At 39.4% G+C, this 25,266-nt stretch overlaps 1 protein-coding gene across 6 annotated transcripts; it reads left to right on the forward strand.

Annotated features, from left to right (window-relative positions):
* The first annotated feature begins 2,481 nt into the window (after positions 1–2,481).
* Positions 2,482–23,458, forward strand: AZI2 (5-azacytidine induced 2). 6 transcript variants are annotated; one of them, XM_085538339.1, is made up of 9 exons: positions 2,482–2,685; positions 9,047–9,276; positions 9,585–9,710; positions 9,994–10,093; positions 11,943–12,094; positions 14,612–14,673; positions 17,952–18,071; positions 19,440–19,510; positions 21,107–23,458. In XM_085538339.1, the coding sequence occupies exons 2-8, from the start codon at positions 9,052–9,054 to the stop codon at positions 19,459–19,461; spliced, it is 807 nt and encodes a 268-aa protein (XP_085394465.1). In that variant the 5' UTR covers positions 2,482–2,685; positions 9,047–9,051; the 3' UTR covers positions 19,462–19,510; positions 21,107–23,458. The 6 variants fall into 6 exon arrangements, with proteins under 6 accessions (XP_085394465.1, XP_085394463.1, XP_085394464.1 ...); XM_085538337.1 differs by having other exon boundaries at positions 17,952–18,067; positions 21,107–22,919; XM_085538338.1 differs by lacking the exon at positions 19,440–19,510.
* Positions 23,459–25,266: the final 1,808 nt, after the last annotated feature.

Below are 25,266 nucleotides of genomic sequence, written 5' to 3' on the forward strand. Positions count from 1 at the left end.
GGGGAGGGCTTAGGTTCTTTCTGCCTTTTTTTTCACCCTAATCTTACTTAGCACACCTCATGGCTGCCGTTACCTCATCACCTCCCTTCCTCTAAAACATGCTCTGCAGGCAGAACAACTCTTCTACTTCTGTGGTGCCTGAAGAATTAATGGTGAGGCCTTATGTTTTGCCCAGGTCTGTGTATAAGCATTTCCCTTTGAAGGACTTAAAAAAAAAAACAAAAACAGGAATTCATAGCAAATGAAGTTGAGTAAACTGAGAACATCTGATGAGTTAATGAAGATATTGTAGAAATAGCTTCACAGTAATGGCTGTTTCAGTAAAAACTATGCCATGACACCTCTTCAGTCCTCAGTTTCAGTACTTTATCTTGAAAAAGGAGTAAGTGGTTCTTGAAAAGGAATTAACACAAGTGTAAACCTGTAAAGAGTAAAACGCAGCAAATGCCATCTGTATTTTAAAAAGCTACAGGTACTTTAACAACGGTTAAGAGAAATACATAGCAAGGACTTAATTGCGTAGATTAATATTCTTTCTTCTCCATACTGTAATGCACCCTTTTGTCCTACTGTGGTGATATGAAAGGATTGCAAAGTCATCAGAAAGGCATTGCCTGTGTGAGCATGTTTTATGATCTTTATGCTACTTCTGTATGCTGTCAAGTGTAGGGAAGCATCTGAGGAGGGTGGCTGAAGCTTATTTTTGTATTTGCAAGGATTTGTACTGAATGAAGAATAAGATTTATTATGGGAGGCTAAGCTAAACTGAATCAATAGATGCAAAGCTTAAAGCAGCTTTTACATTAGCAAAAGTGAATCTAAATGTTCTTATGAGCATGCTGATTTTTATAGCAAGCTTATTTTATTGTAATTATAAAGAAAAACATTTTGTAGCGCTCTAATTGTATGTTATTTAAATCCTGCATTAGGAATAGTCAAGAGAATTGAACAGAGTTCAGGGAATAAGCTGTTCCAGGCAAACGTTTCTAACGCATCAGTATTACAGTTTAGTTGTCTTCTGTGTCCTTAACATTTCTTAATCTAATCTTCTATTTATTTATTTTTTTTCCTGAAGGAAAATCTGTCGTGATTAAGTTTAATTTAGTTTACAGTAAACAACTTTATTTTATTGTTGGTTAGTGCTTTCTTATGGTAAAATCATCTTTAATTTTTTTGTTTGATAATTTACTAGTCTTGACTCAGTCGAAAGAAGTGATTCTCTCTCTATTTAGCACTGATTTGACCTCATCTTAATCATTTTATGCATTGTTTTGCATAGGATATTAAGGTCCTTGATTGTATCCAGAGGTGGGCAGCAAACTGGTAACAGGGCTGGAAGGCATGTCCTATGCGGAGAGGCTGAGGACACTCAGGTTATCCATTCTGGATGAGAAGATGCTGAGGAGTAACCTCCTTCTTCTCTGCAGCTCCATGTGGAGGGGAAGTAGAGAGGGAGGTGCTGGCATCATCTTCCTTGGAACACAGAATAGGTGGAGAGAACAAGGCTGTGCCAACAGAAGCTCACACTGCTTTAACTTTAGGTTAGCAGTGAAGTGTCCAGGACTCTGGACTAGATGATCTTCGAGGACTCTTTCCATCAAGATAGTTCTCAAATGTGTTTAAGGCCGCTTCCATTTCAGTGTTAACAATGTCTTGCAACAAGACCTGAGAAAGTATGATGGTTCTGAGTTGGTCAGTTTGTTTTAAGTCTGAAGGGGGGTTGTAGTGAGCTGGGGGTTGGCCTCTTCTCTCGTGTAATCAGTGATAGAACTAGAGGGAATGGTTTTAAGCTGTGTCAGGGGAGATTCAGGCTGGACATTAGGAAGTATTACTTCTCAGAAAGGGTAGTCAGGCATTGGAATGCACTGCCCAGGGAGGTGGTGGAGTCACCGACCATGGGAGTGTCCAAGAAACATTTGGATGTGGTGCTGAGGAATATGATTTAGCCTGGAAGTATTGGTAATGGTTGGACTAGATGATCTTCTAGGTCTTTTCCAACCTTGATAATTCTGTGATTCTGTAAGATTCCATGGGTCAGTCAGTCTAAGTGAGTCCATTCTAAGTCAGTTGGATAGATTCTTCTCAGTCAGTTGGTTCTGAGTTAATTAGTTGGCTCTGAATTGGCTGAGTGGTCCATTGTAGTCTATCAGATGGAAAGGTCTAGGTGAGATGGTGTAAGTCAAATGGACCGTGTCAGACAAACAGCTCTAAGTTGGACTGGTGGCTGTATCCAGCAGCTCTTAGTGAACGGAAGGTTCTGTATGAGCTCAGCAGCTCTGAGTTAGTCAGCGTATCTAATACAGACAGGCTGTCACAGCTTTTATCACACTGTACAACTGTCTCGGAGCACGCTGAATCCCATGTGATACCAGCGGCCTTCCCGGTGCGCTGCGTGCCGGTACTTGCAGTCCTGCCGAGCACCTCCAGCCTCTCTACTTCCTTCCGGGGGTGGCGGCCTCCGGTCGATGCGGCTCCGTCATCACGTGAGGCTCGTGTTGACTTCCCGGTCGCGCTCCGGGACTTCCCCGCGGCGGCGGAGGCTCCGGCAGCGCCGCCGGGTCGGCGGGAGGAGGCGATGGGACAGCGGGGGGAGCCGAGCGGACGGCGCCACGGCCGGCGCTGCTTCTTCGCCGAGCTGAACGGCCGCTGCTGACCGCCTGGCTGGCCCGAGCGGGGCCCGGAGAGGTTGGTGCCGGTGTCTCCTTGTTGCTGGGGAGGTAGGGATCCTCGGGGGGCGGATTCGGCCGGGCCGTGGTCTTTCCCAGCGAGTCCGTGTTGGGAGAGCTTGGTGCACCGCCCCCAGCCTGCTTTCGATTCGTGGGTAAGGAGTGAGTGCGTGGCACGGGCTAGAGGGAGCGAGGGAGGTGGGAGTCGGCCTCGGGTAGGAGTTAAAGCTTGTCAGACAGCTGCCTGTAAACCAGGGTGAGTTATGACGATGCGTTGCGTGGGGATCGGGACAGCCTCGTCCCTGCACACGAGACTGGGTTGGGGCTGGATCGGCTTTAAGGTCCTTTCCAACCCCAGCCGTTCTGTGGCTTTGTTTGTGAGCAGCAAACCATGCTCTTAAAAGAGAACAAACCAAGATTCCTGGTGCAAGATGTGAAAACAGAAACACGGTAGAATGCAGGAGCAGATGGGAATACAGGCTTTGTGGGCAGTGCTGGGCTGCAAGAATGAGAAATGAGTATTGGTCTAGTAGCATGTAACACTGTCAACTGTGGAGTAATTACAGCTTAAGTTTCCCATGCTTCACCTGGCAGGGAAATTAATCTCCTTAAACAAGTCTGATTTCCACACCAGGCCTGATAGGGCCCTGACCTAGTGCTTGATATAGAGCTCAGCAGCTCTGCCTGGGGCATGGGGTTGGATGATCTCCGAGGTCCTTTAGAGCATAAGCCATTCTATGGTTCTGTGATTCCAGCAGCTTGCAGGTGTGGTGAGCAGGTTGGGCTGAAAGCTGTCCAGGGAGCAGAGCTTTAGCATTTCTTAGGGAATGCTTTTGTTTCCTTTTCTGTCTCACACTGTGCATGTGCAGTGGCATCAGCATAGAATCACTCAGGTTGGAAAGGACCTTAAAGATAGAGTCTGACCTCAGTTTAACCGTACTATCTTAACTAACAACCCTCTGCTCAATCGTGTCCCTGAGCGCCACATCCAAATGATTTTTAGTCACATCCAGGGATAGTGACTCAACCACCTCCCTGGGGATCTTGTTGGGAGCCAGCTCTGGGAAAAGTGGAGTGAGGGTAGAATAAGTATCATAGTAGTCTTGTCTGGGCTTTGGAGGTCAGCTGCTCCCCTGAAACAAAGATGTCTATGGAGGAAGAAACATTGAATATCTTGGATACTGGAGTGCTGCTGCTGCTGGCAATACCAGTTACTGGTTGGAATCTGTATGCTACAGTTTTTGCCACAGAAATTGCTACAAATCTAACTGTATTACTACATTTAGCTCCTGAGATGATGTCCAATAGTTTTGTCTTCCGTACATTGTGATGACTAAACCAGCAACCAGTGCTTGAGATGCGACTGCACAGAGCAGAGTGGGATGACTGATTCCTTTGCCTGAAGGCAGTGCTAGGCCTGATGCACTCTATTACATGGCATTCTTGCTATAGAAAATGATAGAAGATCATAAGATTTGACAACATGCTTGTGGAAGAAGAAACGATGTTTGGGAAGGGAAGTATAAGTAGCTTGAATGTTGAAAGGCATCCACTTAGAACTTCCTTTTAGCAAACTGTATTCAAGTGATCATGGTTGTTCAAGGTGATGAGACGTAAGCCTGAGAATGTTAATGAATTACAGGATGACTGAGGGCTGTCAGTGCAATTTAGTTGAACTCTCCTTTTTATTGCTACAACAGGCAAGGTGTTTCTGGTTGCGTTAATGCAGTTACACAAGGCTTTCACAATACCTTATCTGTGAATGTGTGAACTTACAGAGTATGAATTAATTTGACGGTTCAGTTGAATGGGAGGAAACTAACGATGGGATGCCAGGGCTTACTGCGTGTCTTAAAAAAGGTGTTGGTTTTGGAAAGTGAAAGCAAATCAACCAAAGAAAGCAACCTTCTTAATTTGCCAAGATGTTGGTGTGTTTTTCTCTATAAGCATTTTTAAACAGGAAGGAGACAACACCAAAAAATGCCTATTAAAGTAATAGATAATGTTAGTGTGACAGCATACAGTTCTCAGTAGCCTTTGAATATGCTTGTGTTTGATGCTAGAAACGTTCAACAGCCAAAACACTTATTGCTGCTTTCTGGTATTCCTCTGGCAGTGTTGCTTCTGCTGATTCTCAAGATTCATCTGATTGCTTAATAGGCAGGATTATATGATGGAATGGCCTCAAGTGTCAGAGGACAATATTAGAATACAACTCCATTTTCTTTTCCCTTTCTGATGGTTGGCACAGAAAGTGGGGAGGGACAGTGTTCATGAAAAGGTGAACTGAATATATTATGGTGAGGGTGCATAGCATTTGCAAATTAGCAGTGAAGATAATACCAGATGAAAACTATATTGTGTCCAGTACAGGAGAGATGTGGACTTGTTGGAGTGCATTCAGAGGAGAGCCACGAAAGCGATCCATGGAATGGAACACCTCTCTTATGAGGACAGGCTGAGAGAGCTGGGCCTCGTCAGCCTGGAGGAGAGAAGGCTGCAAGGTGACCTGAGAGCGGTCTTTCAGTATCTAAAAGGGGGCTGTAAGAAAGAAAGGGACAGACTTTTTAGCAGGGTCTGTGGTTATGGAACAAGGGGAAGTGGCTTCAAGCTCAAAGAAGGTAGATGAAGGCACTGAAAAAGGTTGCTCATTGATGTGGTTGATGCCCTGTCCCTGGAGACTTTCAAGAGAGGCTGGATAAGGTTCTGGGCAACCTGATCTAGCTGTGTATGTCCCTATTCATTGCAGGGAGTTGAGCTTGGTGGCCTTCTGAGGTCCCTTCTAACTCTTAGGGATTCTGTGATTCAGAGAGAGTAAAATTTATGTAGTGCTGTTGTTATAAAACAGGGTTTTTATTATTGCTCTTGCTTTTGTGAGAATTGATGACTATTTATTGTGTAAAGCTTGAGATTTGAAAATATTTCCTGTTCCTGAGGAAATCTGGGTGTATGCTCGAGCTCAAGCAGATTTTGTGACAGATGAACTACGCTGATCTGGTTTGAGAGCATACAGACAATAACTGCATTTCCTGAAGGCAGCAAAGTGAAAGTAATTGGAAGGTTTCACATAGCTGGCGTGGTTGTGAAGAGCACTGAGTGTGCTGAAACTGCAGAGCTGAGGCCTTGTCAGCATGAATTCTAAGGGGCAGGGCTGTGGACTTTGTACGGACGGCAAAGCTGTGCCCAAAGCTAGCAGCCATTGGGATGCATGTATGCAAAGATTTTAAGATTGGAGCAAGTGTCTGTTTAAAAAAACAAAACAGCAACAACAACGAAACTGTTTCTGCAGAGCAGACTGTTCAGGACTGGAGCTGCAGGGAACTTAAGCTCTCAGATGTAAATGATGGATGCCTGCTCATCCATCTCCTGATAGGCAGGATGCCTGATAGGTTGGCAACCCTGCCTATGGAAGCGAGTTGGAACTAAGTGAGATTTCCAGTCCCTTCTGACCCAAGCCATTCTGTGATTTACACTGCATTCATTTCCTCCCCTGTTACGAAGAGACAGCTAATCCACTCTAATTAGTATTGTGAATAAACCATACTTACATTTCAATCTATTTTAGCCCTATTTAATGTGTATTATTGAGATTATCCTTACACTTTTTATTTTTGGTGCTTTTATTCTGATCTATAGTTAAAGTATTTCCATAGTTAACATTCTCCAAGATCAAATTGATGCTTGTTCATTTTCATTATGGAGCCTTCAGTACTTAATCTTCCTTCCCTGTTCTGATATATTAGCATTAGTAGACTGTTACTAGACTGTGAATGTCCACTTTTGACAGCTCCAGCTCCAAGTACAAGGTTGGGGTTTCAAACTACAGAGCCTGTGCAGTGCTCTGTTTGCTATTAGAGCCTTTGCATCCTGGAATCCATTTGAATAATGTTCCTCATATGTAAAGCATGTTTTATATTTAACTACCTCCCATGGTGTTGCTGACTAATATTTGTAAAGCTCTACACAGAGAAGAGCAGCATTTAGTAAGAAATCTAGGAGAGTGGTTAGGCCCTGGAACAGGCTGCCCAGGGAGGTTGTGGATGCCCCGTCCTTGGAGGTGTTCAAGACCAGGTTGGACGGGGCCCTGGGCAACCTGATCTAGTAAATGTGTATGTTTGGTGGCCCTGCCAGGCAGGGGGGTTGGAACTACATGATCCTTGAGGTCCCTTCCAACCCGGGTCATTCTGTGATTCTGTGAAATGGGAAAAAGGTTCTTATTCTCAAAATACTGAATGTTAAATCCTGCAGCTGTTCTGTAACTTTCATTGTGTCACTGAACAGAAGTGCTTTCTATAAAGCATTCCTTTCTGTGCTAGGTAGAAGAAAGCTTACGAGTGCTGTCTACTCGCACATATATGCTTAAAAGCTGTGGACATACTTGTAGTAGAACTTAATACTACATTGTATCAGCAGTGCTGTGGTTTGATTGTGTTGTGTCTTTTTTTAAGAGATCATGAATTATTTCATACAAAAGCTAATACTGCTATTTGTATAATGCATTTATTTGATGGAATAAAGATTAGGGTCCTTTGAAATACGCTGTTTCACGTGCAGATCATTCTATACATGATAAACGTAATGTGTACAGATTGTACTGGGGAGACCTTTGTGATATGGATTGTGTAATAATTGGGATATTAAAGTTCCTTTAAGTAGGCTGAGATGGACATAATTCTAATCATAAATACTAATAGCTTGGTATTGCATATTACTTCATATATTTTAGTAGAAAATCTCTTGTTAAATGTTTACCATAGCACAGTTTATCTCATGCTTTGGAATTCCAGGCAGCTCTAAATTCACTCAAGTGCTTTGGAGTGACAGCTGTGTGGCATTTGCAGCAGCACATACGTGTGTAGCTTTGGGCTGGAGAAACCAAACAGAATAAAAGGCAGAGGTCTGTGCTGCCAGATGTGGGGAGCCCTCACTTGTGGAATAACCCGATTATGTGTAGTGTGTCAGAAGGCTCTTTAGTTCCCCTCCTGCAGTTCATATGCTGTAAATGATGTAGAAAAATAGCAGGAAAACCAAATTCCTATCTTTAAGCAACAGAATGAGAAGCTACGGTGAGGGATTTCCTACAGATTTAATACAAATGGGATTACGTTTTGTTTTTAAGGATTTCTCTCAATTGATTAACAAAACTTTATCTCCAGTTTTCTTCTTTCGCAGACAGCACAACAGAGCTGTGTGAAGTGTTTCACAGTGACCTTTACAGAACTGCTCATCTTACTGTTTAACAGCCGGGTTTATTCTTGTATGAGCTTGTATCTTGTTGTCCTTTGAATATGAGCTTAGCAGGCACAGGAGAAATAACTTTGGCATTTGTTTGGTGGTGGGGAGGTTGTTTTTGTTTTCGGAACTGCACTTTTCTGAGTTCATTTTATTATCGGGTTTTGTTTATTTATTTAGATACGTTTTCATTGGCATGGCTGCAGTGCAGACTTCTTTGTACACCTTGTAAAGCTGGAACGACTGCACTTTTTTGTCACTGTAGCGGTTAAATATGGAACGTGGATATTATGGTTATTTTTACTTTTCATTGTTTCTATTGAGTACATACAGTGTGAATATCTCATGAGTTTCCATTTTTGACTGCAGCTGTTGAGATTCCAGTTTTGATACTATTAACATCCTTAGTTTGCTTAAGGGTTGGGGGAAATGTGCTCAAATACTGTAAAGCGTTCATTAATATGGCACATAAAGGCAAGGAATCTTGTTAACTAAATCAGTATTGAATGGTCTTGAACTTGTTTATGATGACAAGTAATATTAAGGGAAATGCTATTGGGACTTCTGCCTTAAAGCCTGGAGTCTATGGTAGCGTAGTATTTGTTGTAATGAAAGCTCAGTGTGACGATGATTTATTATTTGCCATCCAGGTGGGTTTGCCTAATGATGGCCTGACTGCCAGTTTTTTACACACATGTTGAGACAAATCATGCCATTAAGCATTAATTCACATGCTAAAGCTGTATTATAAAACTTGAGAAATCTATAAATATTTGCATTCAAGAACTGATCAAATTCAATACCTTCCTTTTGGTGTGCCTCTGCCCAGGAAGCATAATTGATTTCCTACAAGTATAATCTTTGACTGTAGTTCGGTACTGGCTTGCAAAAGATCTAATTAGACATTGCTTTGAAGTTCATGTATTTGTTAACAAAGTTTATTGGATAATATTACATTTTAATAAAAATGAAGAGCTTGTAAATCTGATGAATACTCAAAATATTTGTATAAAGTAACAGTGAAGGATCTTTTTCTAAAATTATTGTAAGATATAAAATGGGTCTCAGGGTTTTTGTTAAGATTAAGGTGACACTTGAGATGAATTTGCCCTTGTGAGAATTCTACTCACGTCTGCCTTTTTAAACAGGTGTCATGGAGGAGTTGGTGGAGGATGACATCTGTATTTTGAACCATGAAAAAGCAGACAACAGTCATAAGAGAGATGGGGAGATTCCTGTTTCAGCTTACAGTGGAGATGAGTCTGTTGCTTCCCATTTTGCACTTGTCACTGCATATGAAGATATCAAGAAGCGGCTAAAGGAGACGGAGAAGGAGAATTCCATTCTAAAGAAAAGAGTGAGAATTTTAGAAGAGAAGGTAAGAGAGAAGGCAGTTACTATCTTCATTAAGAAATAAATGGGCTGTTGCCCTGAGTTTCAAATTTCAAAGTGTTTGTGAACTCAAAAGTTTGGTAAGGCACGTGTTCTATAATGAGTACCTATATTTGGAAGTGTTTTCTTCAGTGGGCAGAGAAACATAAAGGGCAAAATGAGTAGTAAATGTACTTTGAGGGCCAATACAAAAGCAAGGGGTAGAGATGCGCTGTTTTTATGACTGAATTACTGAATTTTGTGATTTTTCTGTATAACATTCAAAACTTCTTGTTTCTCATGGTAAACTTGCAGCTGCGTGGCTCCCGTCCGGAAGAGGAATGCAGTTCAGTTGGACGTGAGCAAGTCAATAGGGCATATCAAGCCTATCGAGAGGCCTGCATTGACAGAGATAATCTGAAAAGCAAACTGGATAAAATGGTGCGTCTTTTTAAGTAAGGATTTAAACATGAGTGAATACGGCATAGTTTGTAGATGTTATTTGTGAACTTTTATCTGTTGAATATATGAGGTAGTTGTTTTATCACTCCTTTAGGTATATACCTGGTGATGCTATGTATTGGAGAAATACTGTTAAGATATTTTCTTACAGGGCTAGGCTGAAAAAAATCAAAGCAGTATTTATCTAGTATTTAGGAAAAAAAGTTGAATTGTCAGAGGTGATAGAAGAAAACCTTCTCTATGTTTTCTCTTCTGAAAATAGACAAAAGAAACCGCAGAATCCTTGAAAAACTTGAATGAACAGTTGCAGTCCAAAGAAGTAGAGCTCTTACAACTAAAAACTGAAGTGGAAACACAGCAAGGTACTCAGTTACTCTGTCTTGGTTTACACTGACTATTTTTAGTGGTTATATTGCAAACTAAGAGCATTAAGGATTTAAATTCTCTGTAGTGGTTAGGTAAAGAAGGTGAAATATTGTACTTCGAGTTTGTGTTGCTTGTAAATCATAGAATCACCAAGGTTGGAAAAGACCCACAAGATCACACAGTCCAGCTATCCACTCATCACTGATAGTTCTCACTAAACTGTGTCCCTCAACACAATGTCCAAATGTTCCTTCAGTGCCTCTGGGGTCAGTGACTCCAACACCTCCTTGACAGCCCATTTCACTGCCTGACCACCCTTTCTGAGAAGCAGTATTTCCTAATGTCCAGCCTGAACTTCCCCTGGCACAGCTTGAGGCCGTTCCCTCTAGTCCAGTCACCAGTTAAGCAAGAGAAGAGGCTGACCCCCAGCTCACTACAACCTCTCTTCGTGTAGTTAGGGAGAGCAATAAGGTCTTCCCTGAGCCTCCTCTTCTCCAGACTGAACAATCCCAGCTCCTTCAGCCTCTCCTCATATGGCCTGTGCTCCAGACCCTTCATCAGCTTTGTTGCTGTTCTTTGAACACACTCCAGGGCCTCAATGTCTTTCTTGCAGTGAGGGCCCCAAAACTGGACACAATGTTTGATGTGTGGCCTCACCAGAGCTGAAAAAGGATGATCACTCCCTGTTCTTGCTGGCAATGCTGTTTCTGATGCAAGCCAGGATGGCCACCTGGGCACACTGCTGGCTTATGTTCAGCTCTGCATTGATCGATACCCCCATGATGACAAGCATGTTAAATTATTGAGAGGCAAGGAGTTCTGTGGTAAAGACCTGAGGCTATTGTGTTCTTGTGCTGCAGTTTATTTTAATAATTTGAGAAAGGTGCACAACTTGACAGCTTTAATAGGTTAGTGACGTGCATCTTCGGACCTCATTGCCTTCTCAGCAGTGGAGCAGAGATACAGTACTGGGTAGTGCTTTGGCTTGCTGTTGGTGTATGACAGTAGAAAATACTGTATAGCTGTAGCTGCAATGCACTTGAGCTATTTAGAGGGCTGGAGGATGGGGAAGGGTAAATAAATGCAGTTTGTAGAGATCCTGCTGGAAAGCAGGAGTGGGAACAAACTGTATTCTTTGTCAATTCCAAAAGCCCAAATCCACATCTTGTTACTGCCATTGTTAGAAGTGCTGTTTTGATGATGGGTATGTAAGATAAAACATAGGGGGAAAAAGCCTTGTTCTCTTTTCTTGAAACAGTATATAAGAAAACGCTATGTGTATAAAGTTTAAAAAATATATATCGGGCTTCAGATCCTGTACAAGTGCAGACATTTGGAAAGTTCTAAGTATTGCAGTGCTTAAACTGCATTACCTTCATTTCCAAGCATGTGATGTGCTACTTCCAATGCATAACTTTATGCAGTTGAAGACTGGGGGTTTTCTTTCTGTTCTGTCTTAAAGTAACCTCCCAAGACTGGTGAGATGCTAGGATCATCCTAGGTTGCTTCTTAATGCTAACTACGTTATTTTATTTCTGTTTAATAAAGACTTCTAGGCTTTCCTTTTGTTTTGTTTGTGTCTTTTGTTTTCTCTATTAGGGATTTCTTGAGATGTAAACTTGAAAAAGAAAATGGGTAAATTGTGCAACAGTGTAAGCCTGAGGAAAAGAGGCTTAATGTTTTCAAAGCATTGTAAGAAGTGTGTAAGTTGGTATATAGCATGCATTTTTGTCATTCTCTTCTTAGGCTGTTATACAGGGTATGGACTGGTTGAGGTGAAACTGTATATTTATAGGAGTCCTTGAACTGGGACTTAAATGTAAATGTTTGGTTTTTTTTGAACAGTTATGAAAAGTCTGAATTGTTGTACTCAGACCAGCTGGGAAATAGAGAAGCTGAACAGTGACCTGAAAGTGCACAGTCTGGAACAGGATCTAGAGAACCTCAAGCAAGAGTGCAATGGTCTCAGAAAGGAATTGCAGAAATATAAACAGAAGGTACTTTGATTTTTAAGTGTTTTTTTGTATGCATAGTTTTGATTTCATTACTGCATTACTTTGAATACACTCTTCAAGTAAAATAAAGAGTAAATAAATAAATGCAAAGAATAATTGAGTTCAAGATGAACATTAGTAAACATCTAAACTTTCTCATAGGCTGTCTTGGTTCTGGAAACTGTGCATGTACATAGAGGAGGTTTCCCAGGTCTTACAGTGTAACAACAGAAAGAAAAGCAGTCTGATTGCTTTTAGGACCCCATTAAGATTGAAGTGGTTTATGCTGATGTTTGTCTCAGGCTAAATTTTTATTTATTTATTTATTTATTGAAAGTTTGGGTAAACTATGGGCATTAAAACAGCAACAGTGGAATGTCCGCATTAGAAGCGGACATGAGCTTTGTTTAAGGAACTCTGCCTCTTCTCTTTGGGGTAATGTCTGTTGGGAAGGCAGATTTTTTTTGTAACAAGATTCCATTTTTAAGCCTCACTGGAAATCCAGACAATTTTTTTCAAGTTTCTATATTTTTTAGTTTGCTTCCCCCCCCCCCCCAGCACATGAAATAATTGAAGTCTCTGTCTGCATGAAGAAGTCTCAGCTTGTTGAATTATCTTGAGCCTAGTCTTTCACAGTTACAGGGAACAGAGCTCACACTGTAAGCTGATTGCCTCAGATGAGGTTATGGGTGAGAACAGGATTTGGTAGTTGGGGATCTTACCTTGAGTTGTCCATAGGAAACAGGTGAAATAGAGGGCAGAATAGGATCTGAACATCTGAGGCTAGGAGGAACTATTCTAGTGCTAGAGGGATATTGGGAATAGAAGGATCTTGAAAATCTAATGCCATCACAGTCCAACCTTACACAGAAACTTACATCAGTTGTCTCAGTTTTAGTCTGTTCCACTAGGTGGGGGTAAAGCACATTACTTGGAAGGTATGCAAGGTGTTTTGCTGATCTTCATTGCTGCTGTGTTTTTCACTAAAGTCTGGTCTTATTTTAGACATTTTCAGTAACTTGTAAATTTGGAAGGTGTATTTAAATTTATGTAGAGTTTTAAGGCCCTCAGGGAGTTTTATAGAAATAATTGAAGATTGTAGATTTCACTGTGAGAATTAATGTTCCTGGAATGAGCAGAGTAAAGCAGCATTGCTGAGGAATACTAGACATAACTATGAAATAATGCTTATGCCAGCAGCTTTTGTTGTAAAGAACGGAAGTAAAGACCTCTCTCCTTAAATATCATTTCTACTCAGTCCTTTTAACTACTTAATATAGAAACCAAAAATGTTTTTAAATATAGGGTAGCATAGTGCAACTGAGTTTTGAACAATGAGATTGAATCTCTAATGAGCAGTAAGAATGTCTTTAGAAGTAGGGAGAGGGGAAAATTCTCAGGGGAATTACAGAAATATAATGGTAATGACAGGTGAGCATTATTTTCAAAACGAGGTGCTACTTTCCTTTTTACTGTTTTAATTAAATTCATTAACATTTTCAGATGCTTTTTTTGAAATCAGATATACTTTTTTTTTTTTTCTGTGTGAATATTCTTGTTCAAGTTTTGCATTGTGGTTGATACAGTGTGTTGTACATCATACTGACAAGTTTCTTGAAGTTTTAATAGACTGCCATAAAACCACAGTAACTGGTGCCAAAATGCATCTTTGGCTGGAAGGAATGATAGAAAGGGAATGTGAAGAAAAAGGGGTATGAGTGAGAACTCGTCTCAGGTGAGAGATGAGTAGAAGCATAACTGATGAAGCAAGATGCACATTTGATTTGTTAAACGCTCCTGTTAACTTCTGTGAGGCTGCTTGTATCACAGAATTACCAGGAACGGTGAAGGTTGGACTGGACCAGTGGAGATCATCTGGTCCAACTCCCCTTGCTCAGACAGTGACACCTAGAGCTGGTTGCCCAGGACCATGGATTTTTTTATTTTTTTTATTACAGTTTAAAACACTCTTGCAGACTTGAGGGATAAATTGTGTTTTATGATAAAAATAATGTATGCAACTGAATTTACAGCGAAAGAGTTTGTTCTGATTTAAAGGTCTTATACTGACATGAGGAAAGAAAAGTCATTACTGTTCTCATACCTAGACTGCAAACTCTTTGGAAGTCCAAAGATTTTTTTTGTCAAGTCTTAGTTCCCAAAGAAACACAAATTCCAAGGACTCAGCTGTAACCGTAAACACTAAAAGTAGTGTGGGTGGTTGGTTCGAAGCACTTTGTCTAGTCATATAGGATCATCATGTTGTAAGATAACCCGTGCTGTTTTATTAATGAATTCACGACTGAGGAATGTTTTCACATAAGCAGATTGTTTAGTCATTTTTAAGTGGAAATTCTTAGCAGAGCTCCTTATGCTCATTTTGAGAACTGCTGTAGCCAGCACAAATGCAAACTACTTATGATGTTTCATATTAGCTAACTTGTAGGTTTATTGCTCTATTTTCCAATAACTTGGAGCTTGTTTGTTAATTTTCTTTGATTTCTTCTTTCTGTTCTGCAGGACCAGGACCAAGATGAAAATCCATTAAATGGAGACATTCTTCAAAGGCAAGCTGTTCAGAGGTATGAAAATCAAGTGGCTTTCATGTTTTATACTTAGTTTACTGAGAGACAGTTACATGAGTGAGTAGATATTCTTACAGCCTCTTCAAATGTGTTAATTCATACAACATAATCTAATTTAAAGTCCAGGCATACTCATTTGAAAAAAAAAATTGTCTTTTTTTTTTTTCCCCCATCACTGCCTGTGATGAATGAATGTTGTCTATGAAGTCCAGAATGATGGAAATATTTACATCTTCAGACTCCTGTGGAAAAATAAAATGAATTTCTCTTGGATTTGTAACTCAGCTCTTTAATAATTGGTTCAGTTGAGGGGTTGGTAGATTATTTTCCAAGTCTCTTTTCATTTTTCAAGAATTTCTTCATTCTCTGTATGAGGAAGTTTCTATGTTTGCCTGTCTGGTAGCTTCAGATTTCTTGTTTAGTGTCGGAATATACATTTCTATTAGGAATCACATTAAATGATTTTTTTATTTTTTTTTAAAAACTGAGGTACCCTTATGTAAGCTACACAAAAAGATGGCAATTTTCCTGATAATCCCTAGGGAAAGCATTGTTCTTATTTTACAGCCATTTAAATAAGGAAAATTTGTGCTTTTCAATGGTGTCCTCTGTTACCTGTTTTTAATATGGCACACATTGAACAAGTACGTATACCACAAAATCTGAATCTTAGGGGTTGAAAGAGACCTCTGGAGATCATCCAGTCCAACTCCTGCTGTTAAAACAAGTTCCCTAGGGTAGGTTACACATGAAAGCACCCAGGTGGGTTTTGAATATCTCCACAACCTCTCTGGGCAGCCTGTTCCAATGCTCTGTCACCCTCACAGTAAGGATGTTTTTATTTGTGTTTGAATAGACATCTTCCTCTGTTCCAGTTTTTGCCCATTGGCCTTTGTTCTGCTGCTGGGCCCTTGAACTGCTGGAAAAAAGTGTGGCCCCAACCTCTTGTCTTCTGTCCTTTAGGTATTTGTAAGCATTGATAAGATGCCATCTCAGTCAGTCCCAGATCTCTCAACCATTCCTAATAAGGGAATTGTTCTAGGATTCACATCATTTTCTTTGGACTCTCTCCAAAAGTTCCCTGGCTTTCTGGAACAGAGAAGTCCAGAACTGGACATGGTAACGTGCTTTAACTCTTTATGCAAACAAACAATTCATGACTGCTTGAAAGTTCCAGAATATTCTGCCTCGAAGAAATGAAATACTGTCTCCATCTATTATACTGTTATGCCTATCTGTGTACTTCCCCAATATTCCACAAGAGGGTAGAGTATTCCTTCCTAATGATTAGAGGAATATCTTCGTGCTTACTGGGCTACTGAAGAGATGAGAGAGGGGAAATCAGTCACTGAGAAAGAAGACTGCAGTGTGTCTGTAGATATGACTTTCATATGTTCTCTGGTGAAATTATGATAACACTGTGCCATTTGCACTCTCACTTCCTCTTGTGGTTTCTGCTGGAGCTTCATAGTCTTACATGTCTGAGAAAAGGTGTTAGCTCAAGGTAAAATGGTTCTCTCTTTGATCCTACAAAGAGAATTTATTTCAAGAAGTCGCACTCAGGTGGTGGCTGTCAGAATTCACATACATGCAGCATAGTGTTTACTGCAATGTGATATACATAGTGAGCATATAGTGAATGAGCATATAGTGCTTTAGGAATACATGTCTGTCTGAAAATCTGCAGGGTAAATTAAAATGGAAAGAAAACCCTGAAAACTCTTATGTAAAACATTTGTTGTAGCAAGCAATCACTCTGTTTATGAAGGATAGAGGTACTTGCAGTTCATTAATATTCTATAAAGTGGTTATTGCAGAAGCCATCTAATACATCTTTAACTTTTCAGTTTGCAAACCTATTTTACTGTAGATTGAGTTGAACTGCTTCTAAATTCTTATTATATAGCTTTTAATTTTTAAGGTGATTATATTCTTGATTTTCAGGCTGGGGACTGTTGGCAAAATATTGGAAATGTGTTTCTGAGAGGAGCACAATTCATACATTCCTTTGCTGTCACTGTAGTAATAAGAATAATGGGAAGAAAAAATCAACTTGATTAAATCCAGTGTTGTATTAAAAAAAAAACAAAAACGTAGCTTTCTATTAAAAGAAAACAAGAACAAAAAAATGAGTATCTGTTGCTGGAACTTTTTGCTTTTCCATAAAGTGTAGAGTGGGCAGAGCACACAAGCACATACAAGGAGAGAATTATAATCAAAGTTTATATTATGTGTTTGAAGACAGTGCAGGGTAAACAGCCAAACACCCGGGATTCCTTTGTTATCAGTCTTTGCAATGAGGTTCTAGGTCAGTATCTACAAAAGCAATTACAATGTGTGATTTAAGTGGACTTTTGTTACTTGGCATCCCTTTGTAAGATCCTTTAAAGGAGCTCAGCTTATGTTACAAAACTCCTTCTGGATGGTGCTGTTCTATATTTATCATTCTTATGTTTAAATATAGTTAAGAATTGGAGAGTTTTGATATAACTAATGATCGGTCTAATTTTTTAGGCTTTTTAAAATGTGACTTTTCTTAGAAAACTTTCATTGCCAAAAGGATTCTGCGTTTAAAGGCCTGAGGTTTCACTGAACTTCTTAAAGTGTAAAGATGGATTTTGTGGCTTTTTGTTCATCTTCACTTTCTTACTAGCTAATTATTTGAAACTTCAGCATGGGAACAGTGCTGCTGTTGCTTAATATTTCCTATTATTTCCTATTCAGGTGTAATGAAATTGGTCTCTAGTTTTTATCCTTTTTATAGCAGTATATTAATATAAATTAGGTGACTTGAATCTGAAACACTCTGAATTATTTTAGTTTGATCTGTGTGTGCTCTCTGTATCTCTAATATGAAGTCTGAAATCATTATAGAGAAGTGAATGGTGTAAAAACCCCAATATCAATTTTTGATCGAGTATTTAAGACTGTGATCAATTCACATAACTATCATAACATGTGATAGTGCATATGGTCCTTCATCAAAAGCCATTCAGATATAATAGCCTACCTTTGCGGTTTAGTGTTCATTTATTGTGTAATATATATCATTTAATTAATAAAGGTTATAACATACGAAGTTTGTTCACTTTATGGTAATCATCAGAAGTGCTTGGTTCATTTTGAATTCTGGTACTCCAGTAAAACAGGTGATATATGTCAGGCAAAAACAATTAACAGTTAACGCTCATTGAGCCTTAGAAATGTTAGTAAGCATGTGGATGCACCAGAGATGGCAAGTATTTAATGCTGATTTGTTTTGTTTGTTTTGAAAGTGTGCAGCAAGCATATTGGGAACTGAAGAGAGAAATGTCTAATTTGCAGCTAGTGACTGAAGTGCAAACTGAGGTTCTACGAAAACTGAAAACAAACTTAACAGCGACCAAGAAAGGCAAGTCAGTGTTTGCAGTAACAGACCTTACAAAAACAAATCATAGATCCAAGATGTACCATTTTAAAAAAGAAGTTAGCTATCATATCTTATCAGAATCTCATCAATTGAAGTTGATAAGCTAGGCTATATTATGGTTCCAGCCTACCCATTTTCTGCTTTTGCTTCTGTCTTATACTGGTCAACTTCACACATAAAGGTGTTGCTGATGTGTTTTTCCTTCAGTACTGTATTCTGTTCCCCTTGTGGCTTTTTTCTCAGTCAAGTGTTGCTTATGTGCACAAGGCTGAGGTGTTAAGTTTACTTGTATTTGACCTTTTACCGCAACTACTTCGTATTTAAAAAATACATATATTTCAATTGCTGTCTTATTTTCCCAGTTTAGCGTAGTATTAATTTGGGAGCTTTTTAAAATTAGACTTTTAATAGGCTGAAATTCCCCTATGTTTATTTATTTTGTTAGCATTCTGGAAAGTTGTGTTTTCTGGCAGGCTACTGTGCAAGATGACTTTCTGACTGATAGTATAAAACTGTCTTATTTCTGTGGCTTCCTTGCAAACAGTTTAGGGGAGAATAATTTCTCTGAGCAGTTTATCAGATGTTTTTTCTATTTCATTATGTATGTTTCTCTTGAGGCAAATGCTTTACAGGAAGGTTCTTATTTGTTGAGGCATGACTTTTTGGTCTGTTAGATTATCTCAGTGTTTTTCTCTTGCTTGTGTTGTAGTATTTACTATGTTCAGAATACAGAAGCTATTGGTCAGAGAATCTGAACTTGGTTACTGTATGTTTGTGACAGTCTCGAGTGTCCCTTTTTTGTTTCTAAACAGCACTGGGCTCAGTGACCCAAAGACAGGATTCAACTCCATGTAAATGGCTGGCTGGCTTATCTACAGCCCCACAGTGATTAACAATAATTCTCTGGTACTTGGCTGAGAAACAATTAACATTTTCAGATGTCCACCTACTCTTACACACGGCTTCAGTGGAAATGAAAGCTTCTTTTGTATACGTTGCTCATTAGCCACACTAATGAATGTAATGCAAATACACCTCTGCTGGTATTTGTAGAAACATATTGGCTTATGCTGAGCAGAGGTAGGATTTGCATAAAAACCTTTGTAGTGCTAGCTATTTTACCATAAACAAACCAGTTTCTGCTATGAGAATATATATCAGGGATGAGTGAAGCTTTGTATTATTTATCATTACTGATCATTATCTTTCAAGGTGTGTAAAGTGTGCAGAACACCATTCACTGCTGTGTTTTTGATGTTAGCACTGTCAACATTCAGATTCTACCTATAATAAGAGCTAACATCAACAAATGTGTTTCTGCTGATGGATATTTTTTTTGTTGTTGTTTTTGAAGGCCTTTTCTACAGCGCACGTGAAGCTCAGCCTTCATTTTTGCCCAGTGCCTTGCAGAGCACCTTATAGCAGGTATAACATGGACACACTACTCAGCAAAGGAGAAACATTAGTTTTGAATCTTAATTCTGTTCAGGTGCTTCAGGTATCTCAAACTGAGTGTAGAGGAATCTTCACAGAACTTCTCAAGGGTACCAGCCATCAGTTGGTGTGTTGGTTGTTGCTACATTACAATGGTGTATACCCTGTAATCTACTTGAAGTGTAGGAAAACATTGTGGCCACGTTTTCTCTTTGCTGTCAAAGATGGTCATCTCTGTTATTTGCCAGTTATGAGGCTACCTTTTAATCTGAACACTGCAAATATTTAATTTTGACTCGCCCTAATCTAAGGAATTATCGGAGGTAAATTATTCCAGCTGTTCCACTCATGGTGCTGTAATGCCACAGGATTTTGCATATGGGTGTACCACTGCAAACAGCCAATGGATCTGAAAAAATAACATAAATATTCCAGAGAGTAAAGCCTTCTTTGTCTATAAATTATTAATGATTACTACCACCTTTCAACTGATGAAGTACTATAGTAGTACTTGAAATGTGCTTCAGTAGACTCCATTCTCCTTAAGCTTCTAAAGGTTACCGAAACTTGAATGGTCTTTTAGACCTGCAAGGATGAAGAGGCTGAATCCAAATTATCCCAGGTAATTACTCTTCCAGGTACAGTGTCTCTACTGTTGGCAAGTGCCTTTGGCTGACATTTGCAAATTGGGTAGCACTCTTTTAATTTTTAGTGACAAGTTGCAGTTGCGTACTTAGACCAAGATAGTGCCTCTTCCTTTTGTTCTTTCAAAGAACAAATGATGTAAAATACAGTTGTTCCTATTTCAAATTCACATCTATTCTGGAAAGCTACCTGTGAGTTTCTTCAACTGTAGCAATCATTTATCTACTCTGTTGAAGTAGCACTACAAAAACATGACCTGAAAAAACATGACCATTTTTGTCTGTCTGAGCAGACAGATGTGTGCTGATGCAGCTCTTTCATTTCAGGTGAACACTGTCCTGTTTCAAAATCCTTTCCTTTCTAATGCAGTTAAAAACTTGCCTGGAATTTCAGATGATTGAATATTGCAGTCTGTGGCTTTACTTTCAAAAGTCAGACAATACTGAAGTACGGGGAACCTGTGAACATACATTTCCTCCTTCTGCTTTATGGAGTGTGAGAATTCGGGTTCTTGGCAGCCTGAGAACACAACTTGTTAAAAGAATTAGTAAAGAAGGCAGAAGTGTGCTCCTGTGTAAGCAATATTCTGAATGCGGTCAATTTTTCCAAGCACATGGAAGTCATCTGTTTCAGCATTCATTCCAGTCTTGTCAAAAAAATTCTTCAGTCCGCCAGTGTTAAAGTGGGGAATGGGAGTTGGTGTTGGATATATTTAGACTTTGTGATTCGAGGATCTCTGGTTCATCTTGCGAACTCTGACTGAAGAAGTTAGTATATTCAGTTTGTAACATTTAATTAGTCGTTACTAAAGCAAAAGATGGTTTGAAAATCTGTAGGTTGAAAACCCGTGCTTTAACATACCTGCTGTACTGTTGTACATTTTAGAGTATATGAAAAATACACTAAATAGTCCATTTAAAAACCTTTTAAAATCTTTTTCAGCTGCCTCTTCTGCACCAGTAGAATGTGTTGAGCTGAAGAATATTACGAAGCAGAATCTGACGTCTGGGGTAGTGTACAAAAAACTTTCACAAAGTGATAAATTACACTGCAATGCTGCACCACCCCCTCTGCCGGGAGATGTGAAAATCCCATCTGAAAGGGTGATTCTACACGCATGGACAGAGGAGAGACCCGTTCCTGTTGATGGTAAAACATTTCAGGAACACCATTCTTATGGGAAGAGCTCTCTGGAAGATAATTCCTGGGTATTCCCGAGTCCTCCAAAACCTAATGAGAATGTGTTTTGGGAAACAAATAAGATTTTGTCAAACACTGCAGCAGATTACCTGGATCAGTGTAATCAAAACTGTCTGCACAAGAACTAAGCAATTTTTAGAATGAACTGTGGCAGTTTAGAATGATTCTGAATAGGCACCTTATTGAACTTTTGAAGAGGTAATTAAATTGGTTCAAGTGTTCTTTTTCTTTTTTTTTTTTTTTCTTTTTTTTTTTTCCTAAAACAGAAAACCCTGTCTTCCTCTGCTGTAAATCGGGAGCAAGTTTCATAAAGTTAAAGCTGTGATGGTATAATGTGAACGAAACTAGTGTGGGGCTTAGGCAGTCTTGTATTGCAAACAGCACGTGTTTCCTAAAGATTACAGCAAAAAGTTCTTGAAATAAAACAAAATTTCATTCTGTATTTATTTGCTATTTGTATGTTTTCAAGAAGGTATTTGGTATCGTTAAACTTGTAACAGCTCTGAGCTTATTTTTGACAGGTTTATTTTGACAGATTAAGTCATTAAATGAAGACTGGATTCTCTTTCCCTCTCTCCTTTCAGTTAACTTTCTTACTCCTTTGGTTTAGAAATGCTTTTTATGTGATTTTTTTTCATTAAAAAGGTGAGATGTTGGTTAAAATTTATTTACGTTGAGATGGAGGTAAGGGAAGAATCACTTGTAGGCTGTCCTGTTTAGATCACACAGCTTGGGGTGTGATGAATTAAATAAAGGATTGTAAGTAACGCTACTGAACGCAGTGAATCTTAACAGCCCAATTCCCACTGCGTATTCTTGCTGCACACGGCGGTGCCTGCCACAGAATCATCCTATTCATGGTGCAGTTATCCTTACCGTGCCTCCTTTGCACACCACCAGAACCTTGACTTTTTATTTGTGTGGTTGTTAAAGCTACTAATTTTCTTTTATTAAAGAAATAAAGCCTTAATTTAATTGGAGTAGGTGTTGATAGAATAATTGCTTTGGTATCTTTAGTACTTCACTGAGAACTGAAGTTACTGAGATTGTGACTGCCTGCTTTGTAGCCTGTGTGTCCGAGTGGTTTTTTTAGGGGTCTCACCTTAAGGCCAAGAAATGTTCTTAGGTAAATAGAATTAATGCCTTGTTTTTTAGAAACTTCTGTTTCTTTATCTGAGTTGAGTACGACAGTGTTTAGTAAATGATTTGACTACTCAGTACTTAGAAGGAAAATGCTTTGTATTTTAGATCCATGAATGCTTTTAAACTGTAATGAGTGGGAAGGTGGTACTAAATGTTACTTACAGATGTCTGTGGGGATTAAGTATTCAACTTCACAGGTCCTACTTAAGATCAGTGTGATTGCAAAAATAATTCCACATCTGTTAAGTAACAAATTACTTAAAATTGCCCAAGAAAGCATGAGGAAGTTATGACTATGGCATAACCATTGTAATGACAGGCTGTAAAGGTGTTACTTAGGCAAGTTGCTGCAGGATCTGTGTGGCTCTAGTCACTTTCTTCCCAGTGGAATAAATGCTTCACATGGTGCCCATCTTCTCCTGTTGCAGTCTGTCTATTAAAGTTGAAAGAATGCCTTTCAGATACCTTCTACTGTATTAGTGAACAGAATACATAAGTAATGTTTCCCATTCACCAGATACTGGGTTTTTTTATCTTTCTATTATCTTGCTCACGTATAGTGGCTTGTCTGTGATTAATGGAAATGGTGTCAGATGCTGGAATTTATTCTGACCAATGAACACAGCTGACTCAGGGGAGTACAATCTCTTGGAAAGTAATAGAACAAAAGCCAATATGCATAAAACAAACCCAAGTCACTAGGCTTTAGCTGATAGAACCAACCACCTGTGTAATAACAAAGCGGCAGGAAGCATTTCTCATGTGGCTGCATAAAGTACACGGTGCCTAGTTCAAAAGTAGCTTACTTGGGGTTCCTCCCAGCCCATCCTCATGGAGGTGTTTTATTTTTAGTGTATTATTCCACAGCCATCAACATGAATACTTCTTGATTTGTGCAATGAAGGAATTCTACTATGTAAGATTTTGAAATAAATTTATTTTTGACTGAAATTGATTTAACTTAGAAATCTTTTCTAGTGTTCGGTGCAAAAACTTTTTACTTGGCTTTAAATACTTGGTTTTATATTATGGCCATTCTGAATGTGGAGGAACTGAGATTTGTTCTCTTCCATTCAGGAATAAAACAGCCCACTGAGTGCTTTGGTGTGTTGTGGGAGAAGTGTTCTCTTTGATGCTGAAGCCTATATGACTTAATTACTTTTAGTTGCGGTATATTACTGGGGTCAAAAGGTTCCCCGGCAACCTGTGACAGCAGAACTTGAAAAATGAAGATTTGCTGGACAATATGTAAGAATTACCAGGCTTTGCTTCAAGCTCCTGATTTACCAGAGCTGCTTCTCATGCTGGAGAAGGGGCCAGTGGGGAAGAAAAGGATGTTTGCTGAGAGGTATTTAAGAAGTGCTGAGATCTGAGATAGGAGGGTGGGGTTGTAGTGCTTTCTTTAGGCTGTATTTCCAATGCAGTCACTCATTGCTGTGGTGAAAATGTAATGTTTCAAAAGGAGTCCCCAGATCTGAAGTCACCTGGGAGCTTGCTCACTTGACAAGCATCTGTTGGTCTGAAGCTCACCCTTCCATCTTAAGTCAAAATCTGTTTGTCATTTAATCCATGCCACTGGTGGCTCAAGGTTCTTGTTTTCCATTTTCTGAAGTGAAAGGTGGTCATCACAGTGACAGCAAATAAAATGCAGAAGTAGCAGTAGAAAAGGAGTTCTGGTGTTTAGTATGCCAGTGTGTATTTGTTGCATCAAGCAGTAACGTTGCATGAGATGAGGACCAATACCATCAAATAAGCACAAAAATTGATTTGAAGGTAAACTGGAAATTTGAAAACTTGACCTAAACCACAGGTTTGACAATTATTAAGTTAAGAAAGCACTAATTCTACTGAACAGAAATGAAAGGCAGCTTTTGGGCAGGCGGTGGTTGTTGCCTTGAGTGTTAATGTGAGCATAGGGCAAGTTGATGAATATGTATTTGAGTGCTTTCAGAGTTGGACTAACCTTCTCATAATGCGTATGTAAACTTCCATGGTTGCTTGGTTCCTTTTAAGTATTTTTGAAATCTCATGTCTCCCTACCAGTTTTATTGTGTTTATGACAGATTGTGGTTTTTTTTTCCCATATGAAATATCCATACTGAGGAAAAACAAATTCTCAAATGAGTTGTAATGTGCTGTCGTACTTTTACAGCAGGAAAAAGGCAAGCTGTGTACTGGACATCTGGTGGAGGTACAGTAAAACAATAGCCAATGCAAATAGTAGCATATGAGCTGTATTAGAGATGTAAAGCAGGTATGATTAAATCTCAAACTCCTTGCAGTAGACTTTGGAAATCTTAGACACCTGTGTTTTTAATGGAAGAGGATGCTGTAGTAGTTGGGGTGATGGTGTTTTTGAGTATGGGGTTTGATCCAGGGGAGAAGCATGAAAAATAACCAGGCACTTATTGTTACTAAACTGCGAGTGGATGAACCATTTGTTTCAACTGTATTTGACTTTTTTTCTGGGGGCCGACAGCCAGAACTGATACTGACAGTCATTGACACTGATAGAATCATGTCTTTAGTGCCACAAGGTGGATGGTTTTTAAACTGGAGCAGCATGTGGGTCCCCTTGAAAGTAGTCACAGTGGAAGCTTCGTAACTTGCTGCAAGCTTCTGCTTAGAAGTAACGCAACTTCCTCATCACCCACGTCTGACTACTGTCAGTCAGAGTAAGACAGCTGAATGTGCTTAGTATTTTGTTGTGTAGTCAAATAGCAAGCCTGCTTCTCACTTAAGCATAGCTTAAGGCTTTA

The sequence above is a fragment of the Coturnix japonica genome, chromosome 2, assembly GCF_054131305.1.
Source record: "Coturnix japonica strain WE chromosome 2, WE-NBRP24, whole genome shotgun sequence".
Lineage (NCBI taxonomy): Eukaryota > Metazoa > Chordata > Aves > Galliformes > Phasianidae > Coturnix > Coturnix japonica.